Source organism: Crocuta crocuta, unplaced genomic scaffold (genome assembly GCF_008692635.1).
Source record: "Crocuta crocuta isolate KB4526 unplaced genomic scaffold, BGI_CrCroc_1.0 scaffold13, whole genome shotgun sequence".
In the NCBI taxonomy this organism is placed as follows: Eukaryota; Metazoa; Chordata; class Mammalia; order Carnivora; family Hyaenidae; genus Crocuta; species Crocuta crocuta.
In genome coordinates, this window is record NW_027530007.1 from 7,028,266 (window position 1) to 7,041,161 (window position 12,896).

Here is a 12,896-nt window from a genome sequence, read left to right on the forward strand (position 1 = left end):
GGCGCCCAGGATGCCGCACAAGATTGGCTTCGTCGTCGTCAGCTCCTCTGGACACGAGAACGGCTTCAGTGCCCGGGAACTCATGGTCCACGCACCCACCGTCAGCGGGTGGAGGTCACCCAGGTGGGCCGGGCCGGGGGCCACGGTGGGCGGCGGGCTCCCTTCCTGCTGCGCTTCTGCTCTATTCCGACCCGGGCCTCAGAACCACACGGCCAAGTCCATGCCGCGGGGCCGTCCGCGTGGTGACATGGTGGACGGTCTCTTCTTTCTGTTTGTAAAGAAAATCTATTGGATCTTTTCCCCTCAAAGCATTCAGTGCCGTTGGCTTCAGAAACGTACAGGTGGGGGGAGAGGGGAACCTGACTGCCGTGGCTGTAACTGTCTCACCTGACTGTCCGCAGGCCTCGCGCCCTCTCCGCGCCCGGTGCCCTGTGCCGAGCTGTGTGTCTGCAGGTCCCCTGCTGTCACCGCTGAGCGCCTGTGGTTAGGGCTTTGTTAGCCCCCAACTTCAACCAAGAACGTCCCTTGCAAACGATCGTCTTGAACATTCGTACACCTTTTAAACCATCCAGTGCCTGAGTGACAGAGTACGAGTTAGTGTTTTTCTGAAACTAAGCCTTTTCCCCGGAGGGCGTCAGTGTCTGCTACAGGTGGAACATAGCTGTCCCAGAGACCAAGCGCCCGACAGGCCTCCTGCCTGCAGGGCCGGCTCCCCCGTGCGCCCCCCCCCGCCCCCCCAGTGGTGACGCCTCTCGTCTCGCCCTTCAGTCAGGTTGGTCACCTCTTCAGCGTCCTTCAGGGGCAGCTTTGATGCATGCACGAAACAGAAGCTACATTTGAATAACTGGTTCATGGGCCCGGTTTTTGAAGGATTTTAAAAAGTGTAGAACTTCTCATTTTTGTTCGGTTTCTCATTTTTCTTTAAATAATTTTGGAGGATTTTTTTTTCTTTCTAATACAGGATTTTTCAGAGTGTCCTTATGTCCCGAATGACCTCTCTGCTGGCTGTTATATACATGCTTACGGTTGAAAACTGTAGCTGTGTCCAGTGTTGAAAGCCGCGCCGTGAAGGGCTGAGGAGGCTCGAGTCGCAAGCTGCTCGGTTTGCTAGCGGCCCTCCTGCCCCGGATGCACCCGTCTCTCACGAGCTTTCCATCTTGGCAAGCTCGGTGCTGGCAGATCCCTGGGGACTGTGCCTGCGGGGCCAGAGTCCATCCTGTCTGTGCTCACCCGCCCCCACCACCCCTGCCCATCCCTCAGACTGGAGTAGAGGCCGAGCAGACTCTCCTGCGCTCGGCCTGGTGCAGGCTTCCTTCCTCTTTTCTGTCGCGCTGCTGCGAGGCGGGCACTCTGTGCAGCAGTGGGGGGAGGAGGGCGGCCCCAGCTGGCAAAGCAGGGGGCCTCGGAGACTGGCTGCGCGGGATGGGGAGGCAGCAGGGGGTCAGGAGCTTTTGTCTGTCACATCTAATGACGCCTGTCAGGTGTCAGGTGGACACCAGGTCACAGCCGGGTCGTAGGCTTGGGCTGGGGGATGCAGAGTTGGGGCTCCTCAACAAGCAGGAGGTCTCTAACTGGTCAGATAGGCCCCCATGGTGAGCGCCCGGAGCAAGGAGCCTGGAGCCCAGCCCAGGGGAGGGCGCCCTAAGGTAGGAGGTCGCCAGGGGCCGCGCCGCAGGCGGCCCTGGTGAGTCAGCTGTGGGAGTGTGGGCCAGGCCCTGGAGGGCTGGGCAGGGCGTGCAGGACACAGCCGGGCTGGTGGCCACAGACGGCTCCTGTGGACGTTGGCAGCCAGGCACTGGCGCGGGAGCTGAGAGGGATGCCTGGTCACAGGAGGGCTTCCTGATGATGGGGGCTTCTAGAGCGTGTGCTGCTGGGAGATGCTGGGAGAACTGCTCTAGCGCAGTTCAGGGGGCTGAGTGGGGGGCGGGGCACCAGCAGGACACCACCCCATTCGGGGAGCGCCACCCCATTCGGGGAGCGCCACCCCATTCGGGGAGCGGTGCAGACAGCCCCATCTGAGGCTCCCATCTTCTCAGTGGAGATGGAGGCTGCTGGGAGAGGTGGTGGAGAGGGGCCGGGAGCACGGCCAGGGGGCAGGAGTGGGGGGCACGCCCAGAGGCCGCCGAGTCTTTCCTTCCATCCGTGGATGCCCCACTGCTGTGGTGGTCCGGGGCGGGCCAGCTCAGCGGCTGCGGCACCTACTGCCTGAACGCTGTGCTCTGTTGCTCATCGGTATCGGGTCCCACAGCGCGAGGTCTGTGCGACACTGTGGTTCTCGGACTCGCTGCCCGTAGGTTTCTAATGCTCTGTGGCGCTCACTGAGCACAATGACAGGCTCTGCGGCGGTGAGTCGTCGGCGTCCCCCGTGGACCACCGGCAGGCGCGGCGCTGTTTCGGTGTTGATTCCTGCAGAGCGTTCCTCACTCAGGATTTGCGAAGCAGGTGGTTTTCCCAGAGCGTCTCGGCTCCTGTGGAAAAGCCTTTGGCCTGTGTCCTGCCCGCCAGCACGGCCTCTTAGACTGAAGTATTGATCCCATGGTAAACTTCAGGCTTCATTTTGGACCGTTTTCTAGCTGCAAAGAGTCTGACTCAGGCAGTTCGGGTGGGAACTAGAGCTTCAGCCCCGCCTGGTGAAGCTGGAGGCTCGAGGGGGCAGCGGCGCTGCGTGGGGCCCTCACGTCAGCACCCGGTCCGCCTGGCCGCGTGGGGAGCGCCACGCAGGTGGCTGGAAACCGCTGCCATAACCGTGTGGGAAAGACGACCGTTTGCTTTCAGATTCTGTCAGTTTCCACAAGAGATCGTCCTTCAGATGGTGGAGAGGTGCCGGGTACGGAAGCTGCAGCTGCTCGCCCACCAGTACATGATCCCCAGCAAAGTGGAGTTCTACGTCAGCGAGAGCCTGCCCGAGTACTTGGCGCCCTATCAGGCGGAGCGCTTTCGAAGGCTCGGGTGAGGACGCCGTGGAAGGNCCTGACTCCCTGCCTCAGCGCGATGCAGACCGATGATCGCCCCCTGCGGCCGGTCCCGTGTCACAGGCGTGCGTTTGGTGCTGGGGTTCCCCGTGTCTGAGCAGTGGCCCCACGTACAATGCGCTCCGTAAGCAGGGCTGTCACTTCGTCCGTGGTGCTCGTCTCGCCTTCAAATCTGGAACTTGGTGTGAGAAGACTGGTTAGAGTACAGTTTCGGGGTTTTTCCCAGCATGTCCACTCTAGACTTAGCGTTTCTCTAACCCTGTGAAGTTCAGTAGTCAGGACAGTCCCTGTCAGTGTGACTCTGGCGTGACTCTCTTTCAGCTACGTCTCTCTCTGTGACAACGAGAAGACGGGCTGCAGAGCCCGGGAGCTGAAGTCCGTCTACGTGGATGCGGTGGGACAGTTTCTCAAGCTGACTTTTCACGAAAACCACATCAAATAATACAACATATATAATCAGGTGAGACACGGNAGTCTTTCTTTAAGATGGAAACTTCTGTGGAAGGGTGGTAAATCCTTCAGAGCCACGCCATCCCATCAGGACACTGCTACCCGCAGATGGTACACTCTGGGGCCCGGCCGCCCAAGTGCAAGTGGCCACATGGGTTAACTGGACACTCGAGTTCAGAGGCTTCACGTGAGGAAAAGAATCAGTTTTGCAGTGAAATGATACTGTTATGGTTAGGCTAAGTTTAGTGTTATGGCTATGCTAAGAAAACGTCATCAGCTTCTGTTTACATTTTTTTTTACTGTGTCCATTAGAAAACCTGGGGCTCCTGGGGGGCTCAGTCAGTTAAGCCTCTGACTCTTGGTTTTGGCTCAGGTCATGATCTCACGGTTTGTGTGACTGAGCCCCGTGTGGGACTCTGCACTGACAGTGAAGAGCCTGCTTGGGATTCTCTCTCTCTGCCTCGCCCTTGTGTGCTCTCTCTCTCTCTCTCACAAAATAAATAAATAAACTCAAAAAAAAAAGAAAAGAAAATTTAAAATTACCTATGTGACTTGAACTGTTTCTGTTAGATGACACTCTTCTAGATAAACCCAGTAGATTTTGCAAGATAAATCCCCTGGTAGAAATTGGGGGTGTGATTAAATGTTGCATATAGTCAAGCTCCAAGTAAATACTCATTCTCATCTTCCTCTCTCCCTTCCCATCTTTCTTTTTCTTTTTCTTTTCTCTGCTTTAGTTTCGTTTTGTTTTTTGGCCTGATTAACGTGGTAGAAATCAATTTTGTCCACGGCAGACTCTTAATTAGTGCAGATACTTTCAACACTCCCTGCCCCCTCCAAGAGGAATGGAAATGTTCCACCAAATCAAAGTTTTATATTCAGCCAGTGACTCGGAGGCGAGCTCTGAGACATTACTTGGTCCATTGCAGCTGTGCTTGACCATAAACTAGAAGATTGATTACTTCCTGCACCCCGTCTTGGGTGCATGAACCAGCTCACTTCATTCTGCTAGTGATTCTCAGCAGATGTGGGAAGGGGACTCCTCCCCTCAGGGAAGCACTGCCCTAGACAAACTGAGCTGTGTTAATGTAGACTTTCAGTTCATTGTCTAGTTTACCAAGATCGTATAGATGGGCCCCCGTACTTGACTGAGCGGACAGTTCAACACGAGGCTACATTAAAACTGTGGAGGTTTTTTAGCCTTTATTGTTTTAATATACTTTAGACCTTAAAACAGCCACTTGGGGGCGCCTGGGTGGCTCAGTCAGTTGAGCCTCTGACGGGCTCAGGTCATGATCTCACAGTTCGTGAGTTCGAGCCCCGCGTCAGGCTCTGTGCTGACAGCTCAGAGACTGAAGACTGTTTCAGATCCTGGGTCTCTCTCTCTGACCCTCCCCTGCTCACGCTGTCTCTCTCTCTCTCTCTCAGAAATAAATAAAACATTAAAAAAAAATAGCCACTCAATTTGGCATTAGAATATTAACTTACGTAATTTGTAGAAACGATTCATGATGCTTCTATATGGTAGCTTGACATTTTATAGTTAAGGTGCTTCGGTGTCCATCATCCTACTTGATGACGTGTGAGTGGGCAGCTTGTGATGGGGGGGGCGTTGCAAGCATCGGATACTTAATTTCTGTTGGTTAACTCTCCCTTAGGTTGCTCTGGTTGCAGTAAACATCATTGGAGACCCTGCAGAGTTTGGTGATGAAAGCAATATTGTAAGTTTGGGAAGTTTCATTCCTGGAGAAGAAAATGTATGTCTAGCAAGAGGGGATTGATCACTTTTGCCACAGAAAGTGCCCTCTTGAAAATCTCTATAAAATTGTTGAATAAGTAGCAGATGATTTTTAGCAGTTGCAGTTCCTCTTACTCAAGAATTTGAACTGTCCTTCCAAAAGACTAGGGCCCTTGAAGCCCACTGACACCTTCCTATCACGTCACCTCTTAGTTAAGTTTTCATGTTGTTCCTGTTTTCCTCTGAGGCGCTAAGCAGAATGTTTTGCTCCCAAAGACCTCCAGAGAGAAGCTGATTGATCATTATCTGGGGCACAACACCGAGGACCCAGCCCTGGAAGGAACTTGTACGGGGTAAGAGTCCCTCCTCCCAAGGCCACCAACTCTTACGACGCTCCACAGAATCACCAAAGCGTGAGTCACCTCCAGAGGATTCTCTCCGGTTCAGTTCTGAGCTAGCCCCTGATGGGATTGACTTACAGACTTAGGTCACTGTTTTCCTAGCACACCTTCATTTACTGCCCTTTCTAGACACCCTCCTTCCTCGTGTGCTCAGGTATTACTGGAAAGCTCCTAAAATGCAAGCAGGTAAAAGAGCTGTCAGCCACCCTTTGATACTTTGTTGGCACAGGCAACTTCCTAGGTAAGAATTAAAGGAATTAGTTGACCCGGATTATCAGTTCTGCAGCCTTCATCTTACGTCTGCTTTAAACACTCCCCACTCACACGCACCCCGTGACGGCCAAGCTGCAGGCCCAGGGGAGGCTCCCCTGGGAGCGAGGCTCACCGTCCACCGGTGTGTGTGCTTGGCTCACAAATGCCTCCTGAGCCACAGAGGGAATCTGTCCGTATGTACACGGGCAGAGGAGTCTGGCTTGGGAACGAATTACTCTGTGCTGGCAGCCTGGACTGGCTTGCCTCCTGCGGAGCCTCCCGGGCCCGCCGCCTGGCTGTCACAGGGTGGGTGTGAGTAGGGACACTGTCCCTTCATGTGTATAAAATTAGTGAGGAGAGTCACCTCTCACCTCCACAGGCCGCTCGGCCTCCTGCAGACGCTCCCTGCGCCCACAGAGTGACAGTGGGGCCCTCCTTACCATTCTCGGTGAGGACGGACACAGCGATCCCTCCGCGTCTGTCAGCACCCCCCCCCGCCCCCGACAGCTCCGCGGCTCTGCCCTCAGTGAAGCGCCAGAACAGGGGCAGCCATACCCACCCGGGGACATTAGTAGCTCCCACAGAAGTTCTTCGGGTTATGTGGACTCTGTTACATCAGTTCTTTATCAAGTTAGCCAGCTGGAGCGGCAGACTGCAGTGTGCCCATCCTGACTCACCCGCAGGGCTTTGCTGAAGGTGCAGAGGGGTCCGTGAGAAGCTTGTGTACTGTGCCGAGCGGCGGCGCCAGATGTGAAGGTGGCCAGGTCACCACCAGGGACGCTGTGGGCCATGTGGAGACCTGTGCTCCTGAAGCTGCCCAGCGCCCTGGAATTGCGACCACAGACCCAGAGGACAGGTGCCACGCTTCTCTTTGTGGCATTTTCATAGTGAGATGAAGTCTTTGCTTTCATCTCTAGGACTTCGGGGCAAAGCAACTTTGAAGAGTATATAATACGTTTAGGTGGAAGTAGTTAATTTTGTACTAGTAGCAAAGCATGTTACTGCCTGGTCGTCACTGACTTTTTTTTTTTGAAAGGGAGGTTAAGAGTGAGCAAGGAGCAGAGAGAGAAAGAGAGAGAGAGTGTCCCATAGAGGCTCCTCACCGTGCAGAGCCCAAAGTGGGGCTTAAGTTCACCCGACACAGGGCTTGAATTCATGAACTGTAAGACCAAGACATGAGGCAAAGTTGGGTGCTTAACTGACTGAGCCACCCAGGTGCCCCTGGCTGTCCTCTCTCCCTGCCCATCATTGAGATTAACGGACATTGTTCTAAGCTGCTAAAGCTGACCCCGCCCACCAGGTCTGGTGGTGTGCTGAATTCCAGGGCGTGCGGAAGGGCTAGGGGGCTGTGAACGACGGTGTTGTCCTGTGACCTATTTGGGGCTATCAGACAACCAGGTTTTTATGACAAATAATATTTTCATCAAAATGTACCTATATATAAATTTTTTTTTAATGTTTATTTACTTTTGAAGGAGACAGAGACAGAATGTGAGCAGGGGAGGGTCAGAGAGAGAGGGAGACACAGAATCTGAAGCAGCTCCAGGCTCTGAGCTGTCAGCCTGGACTCCTGGCCCCACCAGGTCAGACACCTTAAGGATGGGGACTGGCAGTCTGTTTGTTGTGGTTCAGGTTTTCCCCATTCTTCAGATGATTCACATGCATTCATGTCCGCAGTGCCTGGAACAGAGCTGGACACAGAGTCTGCACTAGAAATATCTGTTGAAGAATGACTGCAGTAAGGGCTCAGATGCCCCAAGTACAGTCTAATTAATGGTCAAGAGCATAAGCTGTGGAGTCAGGAATGCCTGCTCGCGCTGAGAGCTGGGCGACCTGAAGCCCGTTCAGGTTTGCTGAGCCTCCGCCGTCTGAGGCAGGAGCGCTCCAGGAGCAGACGTGGTGGGAGCCCGCGTGTGTGCATGTGCCTCCGGCCCTGGGCCCACGGGGGCTCCCTCTGCCACTGCCAAGTCCGCTCTGAAATACCCGTTTCTTTCCTTCAGGAAATCCGACTATATTTCTCCACTGGATGACTTAGCTTTCGATATGTACCAAGATCCCGAAGTTGCCCAGATTATACGCAAACTAGATGAAAGAAAACGCGAAGCTGTCCAAAAGGAACGTTACGACTATGCCAAGAAGCTAAAACAAGCTATTGCTGATTTGCAAAAGGTACTGCTCCTGGAGAGAGCGGTCCCCTCCGTTCTGTGGGAGGGCCCTCCGTGACCCCGACGAGGCACCACAGAGGCCTGCGGACGTTAGGGCGGGTCCAAATACATAAGCAAAATGAAGTTAGGGACATTCCAGCCCCTGGATAAAGCGAAAGTGAGGGCACGGGGGACTCTCCAGACCTGGTCCTGGAGGCCACGGGCCGTCCTGAAGTGCTAGGGAGCCTCAGAGGCTTGTGGACCCCGGGAGGCGCCCAGGTTCTTAGACGCTGGCGCAGGGACAAGCAGCGCCCCCACCCCGAGGCCCGCGTGGCCGCTGCCCCCTGCGAGCGGTGCCCCGTCACCTGAGTCTTGCCCCCAAGCCGGCTGCAGGCCCGCGTGACGCAGGGGGACCCTGTGTGCTTCAGGTGGGCGAGCGCCTGGGGCGCTACGAGGTGGAGAAGCGCTGCGCGGTGGAGAAGGAGGACTACGACCGCGCCAAGGAGAAGAAGCAGCAGATGGAGCGCTTCCGCGGCCAGGTGTACGAGCAGCTGCGGCTGCACAGCCTGGTGGACGCCGAGCTGGTGGGTGCGCGGGGCAGCCCCGCCCTGGGGTCCGCTCACCGGCAGGGTGCGCTCATGAGACGCGGCCGGCCCTCCTGGTCCGGGGATCGAGCCCCGTGTCGGCTCCGTGCCAGTCGCTGCGCCTGCTGGGGATTCCCTCGCTCCCTCTGCCTCCCTCCCCCGCTTGTGCATGTGCGCGCACCTGCTCTTTTCTAAAATTAAAAAAAAAACTTTTTTAATTAAAAAATCAAAACAAGATAGGTGACTTGAGCTCCTGCAGCCTACGGTGGGAGGTGGGAGGTGGGAGGTGCTGGACGTGCGGGAAGACTCGGGGTAGAGGCGGCGGGAATGCGCAGGCCCGACATCTCGCTGCGTCTCCCCAGCTCGGTTTCCTGGTTTGTATAATGAACCGATGACGGCCCTCCCCACGTTGTCTTGTGGCCCGGGAGTGTCGAGCGTGCACAGTCCTGACAGCCTCGGCTTGTCCAGCCTGTTTCCTGGGAGACGCGGTGCCACGGATCTTTAGAGCCCCTGTGGGCGGGTGGTGCCCATCCCATAGTACCGGGCAGGAAACTGAGGTCCCGAGCCTCACGGTGGAGCCGTGGGTGAGAGTGCAGACCCTGCCACGGGCGTGCGGGCCTCGGATCCGGCCCCGTTGCTGGCAGTGTGATTTCAGGGCAATTCCTTGGCCACCCTGGGCCTCAGTTTCTTGATCCTGTTTAAGTGGTGCACATTAGAGGAGGTTGTCTGGCACACTTCCCTCCGTGCCCGGCGCGTGCTGATGTCGTGGTGACACAGATGAGCTTTCGCAGCTGCAGAGCACACGCCAGTGCCGGGTTCGGGTCTCACCAGGTGCTTCCTGCCGCACGCACCTCTCTTCCCTGGCCGGTGTGCATGCGCCCTTCCGCACTGGAGTGACCCGGCCACTGTCCCCCCAGGCACACTGGTGCTCCGGCGTGCCACCACTTCCGTGGTGCACAGCCATCGAGAGACGGGTAAGGGGTGTGACAGACTGGGGGCCGCCGTCCGGGCAGGCGGTCGCTCTGCCTTCCTCAACTGTCGCGCCCTCCCCCCCACAAGAATGGTGTGGCAGCAGCCCTGGGAATGAAGGGTCCCGTTTCTCCCCAGATGCGAAGGCCTCCTGCCCCGCCCCTGCAGCCCCTGGCGCGCTCCGGCAGTCCCCGCCACCAGCAGCCAGTGCTCCCTGACCCGCAAGAGGACAGAGCGTCGGAAAGCCGGCGGGCAGAGCCCTTCCTCCAGGAAAAGCCTCCGGCACAACCCCTGGGCCCCCAGCCCGCTGCAGTGGACCAGCCGCCACCCGCCGCGGACCCTCGCCTCAGGACCCACGTAGGTAACTCGGCTTCACGCTGTGTGCAGCACGCTCACCTGACACGTCATAAGGACCCGCGTGGTGCTGGGGCTCCCCCAGCATGGGGATCGGGGTACGGGGATCAGCGCACAGCGGCCCCCCACCCCGGCCCGTCACTCAGTCCGAAGCCTAAGCAGCCAGCAGGCCATCACCCCTCCTGGGGAGACCCTGTCTGCACTCGGACTGGCCAGGCCTCCCACCTGCCGGGGCCTGGGACACGCAGCCTCCTCAGCCGCTGCTTCACCCGTGAGGAGGCGCAAGCAGCGGCTGGAAAGATTGCTTCCAGGAATGAATGAGATGGTGTTTGCACAGACCTAACTTCAGCTGCCTTCAGTAGAACCACAGTACGAGTCATGTGCTTGTCACAAGTGCAAGGTTACTGTACTTCCAGAAGCTTCTGTGTCATAGGTACCAGAAAACCCGGCCTCAGCCTGGGGGCCTGCTGGCTTCCATAATGAGGGGCTTGAGGGATTGTGTGGATTTGGGGTTGGTTTGATTCAGCAGCTCGGCAGGGTCCTCAATGTCCACTGCCTTCCTGTCTCAACCCTGCTTCCTGTGGGTCCCAGGTGCCCTGTGGCTGGAGCCGTCATGTGGCTTCAGGTGCGCCCAGCGTCCCGTCCAAGGGGAGAGTATGCACCTGAACATATCGGTCACGTCCTAGCCCAGAAGCAGACGAGAGGGGGGCCTCGCCAGGGCTCCTGCCAATGCGCTGGGTGGTGTGGCCGGTGGCCTCCGGAAGGGGAGGCAGGGAGTGTCTGCTGCAGCCCAAGGCCCAGGAAAGCTCGAGAGGACAGCACTCGTGTGGCTGGCCTCCCCGTGCAGGACTTTGAGGGTCCCTGTCACCCCTCCCCAGGAGCATCTTGTCTGTAACTTTATTACCACTTTAAGTCATACCTATGCTTCAGTGCGTGATGCTCTAACGTCCCCTTGTTGGCGCATCAGCGTGCTTTACAGCGGAGTCCATCTTAGACGAGGACCTGCCTCGCACACGGTGTACCCCCAGTTCACGTCTCAGCGGGTGTGAGGTGTGAGTGAAGAGTCCCCTGTCCAGTCGGTGTCACAGTGACACCTGCCTCAGGAAGTGAGTGCGGAATCTCTGTTCTCACTTAATTTCCCGAAAGTCTGCCACATACAACTTGTTGAGTGTGTGTCTGTCTCCGCATGGGGATGGACGCCCCGGGAGGCGGGAGTCCGTCTGGCCCACTGCTTGGGCTGGCAGCCCAGGGGCATCTGTGAGGCCGGGCACCCGCCCGGAGCGCCAGGAGGCAGAACCGAAGGCTGTCACAGCCGTGGGCCCGGCTGCCTGTCTTTCGTAGAAGTTTGCCAGGTGATGAACACGTTTACCGTGAGGCATGATCACTATTTCTGTGTCATAAAGTGCGGAAAAAACAAGGCTTGCCAAGAAAGCATGACTTGTACCCTAGTCCGCTGCATGTCTGTTGAACTGTAATTACTAGCGGAAAATAGCAGTTGACGCAGAACATGTGTCACTTTCTCGTTAGGTCTACAGTGAGCTTAGAAAGGAATCGAGACCCTGTCTAGTGTTTGTATTGAATTGTCACATAAAGTATTCTAATCTGATGAAACTGATACTTAGCGACATACCGTCATTTAGACCAGGTTAAGTGCAGGGCAGGGAGCCCGCAGTGTAGACCCGGTGTTGGCAGTGGGGGAGGCCCCGGAAGCACCACAGCCGCCCTTCCTCTCCCACAGCCACAGGCCGTGCCCTATGATGAGCGGCCCCTTCCTGCTGCCCGGAAGCAGCCTGCGGCAGCCCTGGAGCCAGAGAAGGGTGACTCGGATGGCAACGAGCCTCCCGGAGGAGGTGCTCCCGGGGAGCCGGAGCCCTTGACAGAGAAGGCGTTGAGAGAGGCCGGCCCTGCCGTGGACGTGCTCGGAGAAGCCCTGGTAACAAGGGGACACGCGGGCGGGTGCGTGTCACGGGGAGGGACGAGGGTGGGGAAGTGCCCGGGGCTCCACATCTGAGACGTCCTTGGCTCTCTGTTGTCCTCATTGTTCAGTCGAAGTCTTCCGAAAGTTGTTAATTGTATGAAACAGCAGAAAGTAAGCTAGAATCAAGATTTTGTGAATGAGTGTTGAAGACTGGGTGTTTCTGTCTAGTACTGCCGGAGCCGGTGTTGAAACTCTGCCCCTTCCGGAACACCTGCTGATTCCGGGGGGATGACAGCCAAGCGAAACAGAAGGTGGCAGAGTCTCCTTACTGAATTGACCCCNTCCTGGTCCCCTAACCCACTGGTCCCCAGCCTCCCCAGCCTCACGGTATTTCTCCTGGTGGAACTTGACACTGTCGGTATTTCATCAGGGCCTTTGGGTTCCACGTTAGGGAAATTGTTTCTTTAAGCGCACATGTTTATTCTGTTCTTACAAGAGATTTTTCTCCATCTGAAACAAACAGAGGCTCGGGTCGCAGGGCCTGGGGTGGCGGGGCCGTCCCTGAAGCGTCTGCTCCAAGTAAGGCAGGCCTCGGTCGTGGCAGGTCGCCGGGGCCTATTCCAAGACGTGGTCGTGCCGGGAGGATGCGCTGCTCGCGCTGTGTAAGCAGCTGACGCAGATGCCTGCCGGGACCCCCAGGGAGGAGCTGAAGAGCGTCCTGCGAGCATCCATCTTCCTCGTCAGGAGAGCCATCAGAGACCTCGTGACCCCGGTGAGGCCCCTCCGCCCCTCGACGGCCCCGGCTCTGCGAGTGGGGTGCCCCAGGGCTGGGGGTAGCCCGGGAGGAGGTGCCGCGCGTCGCTGGGAATCGGGGTCTCCAGCACGAGGCAAGCTCAGGGAAGGGCCTGCGGCGCCTGCCTCCGCCTGGCCGCACTCCAGCTCGCGGACCACATCAGCTCCGCCACGCTCTTTAAAGCCAGCGCTCGCCGAGGCCACTTCCCCGTGCCTGCCACTCGGTTGGTGTTTTTATGTGTCACCACCTGTTTTTACTTGGCTGCTCCTGAACCCACTGAGCCTGCCGGGGCCGTGGGCTTGAGCTCGCGCGGCTGCACTG

The 12,896-nt window shown here is 57.2% G+C and overlaps 1 protein-coding gene across 1 annotated transcript in view; it reads left to right on the forward strand.

The window, feature by feature from the left end:
- Positions 1-12,896, forward strand: part of CEP104 (centrosomal protein 104) — a 27,203-nt gene continuing 14,307 nt past the window's right edge. Inside the window, 10 exon segments of the mRNA XM_077763887.1 lie at positions 1-123; positions 2,776-2,949; positions 3,294-3,432; positions 5,081-5,143; positions 5,437-5,513; positions 7,814-7,982; positions 8,386-8,541; positions 9,649-9,867; positions 11,603-11,797; positions 12,387-12,554. Coding sequence (XP_077620013.1) covers positions 11-123; positions 2,776-2,949; positions 3,294-3,432; positions 5,081-5,143; positions 5,437-5,513; positions 7,814-7,982; positions 8,386-8,541; positions 9,649-9,867; positions 11,603-11,797; positions 12,387-12,554 — 1,473 coding nt within the window. The 5' untranslated portion in view covers positions 1-10.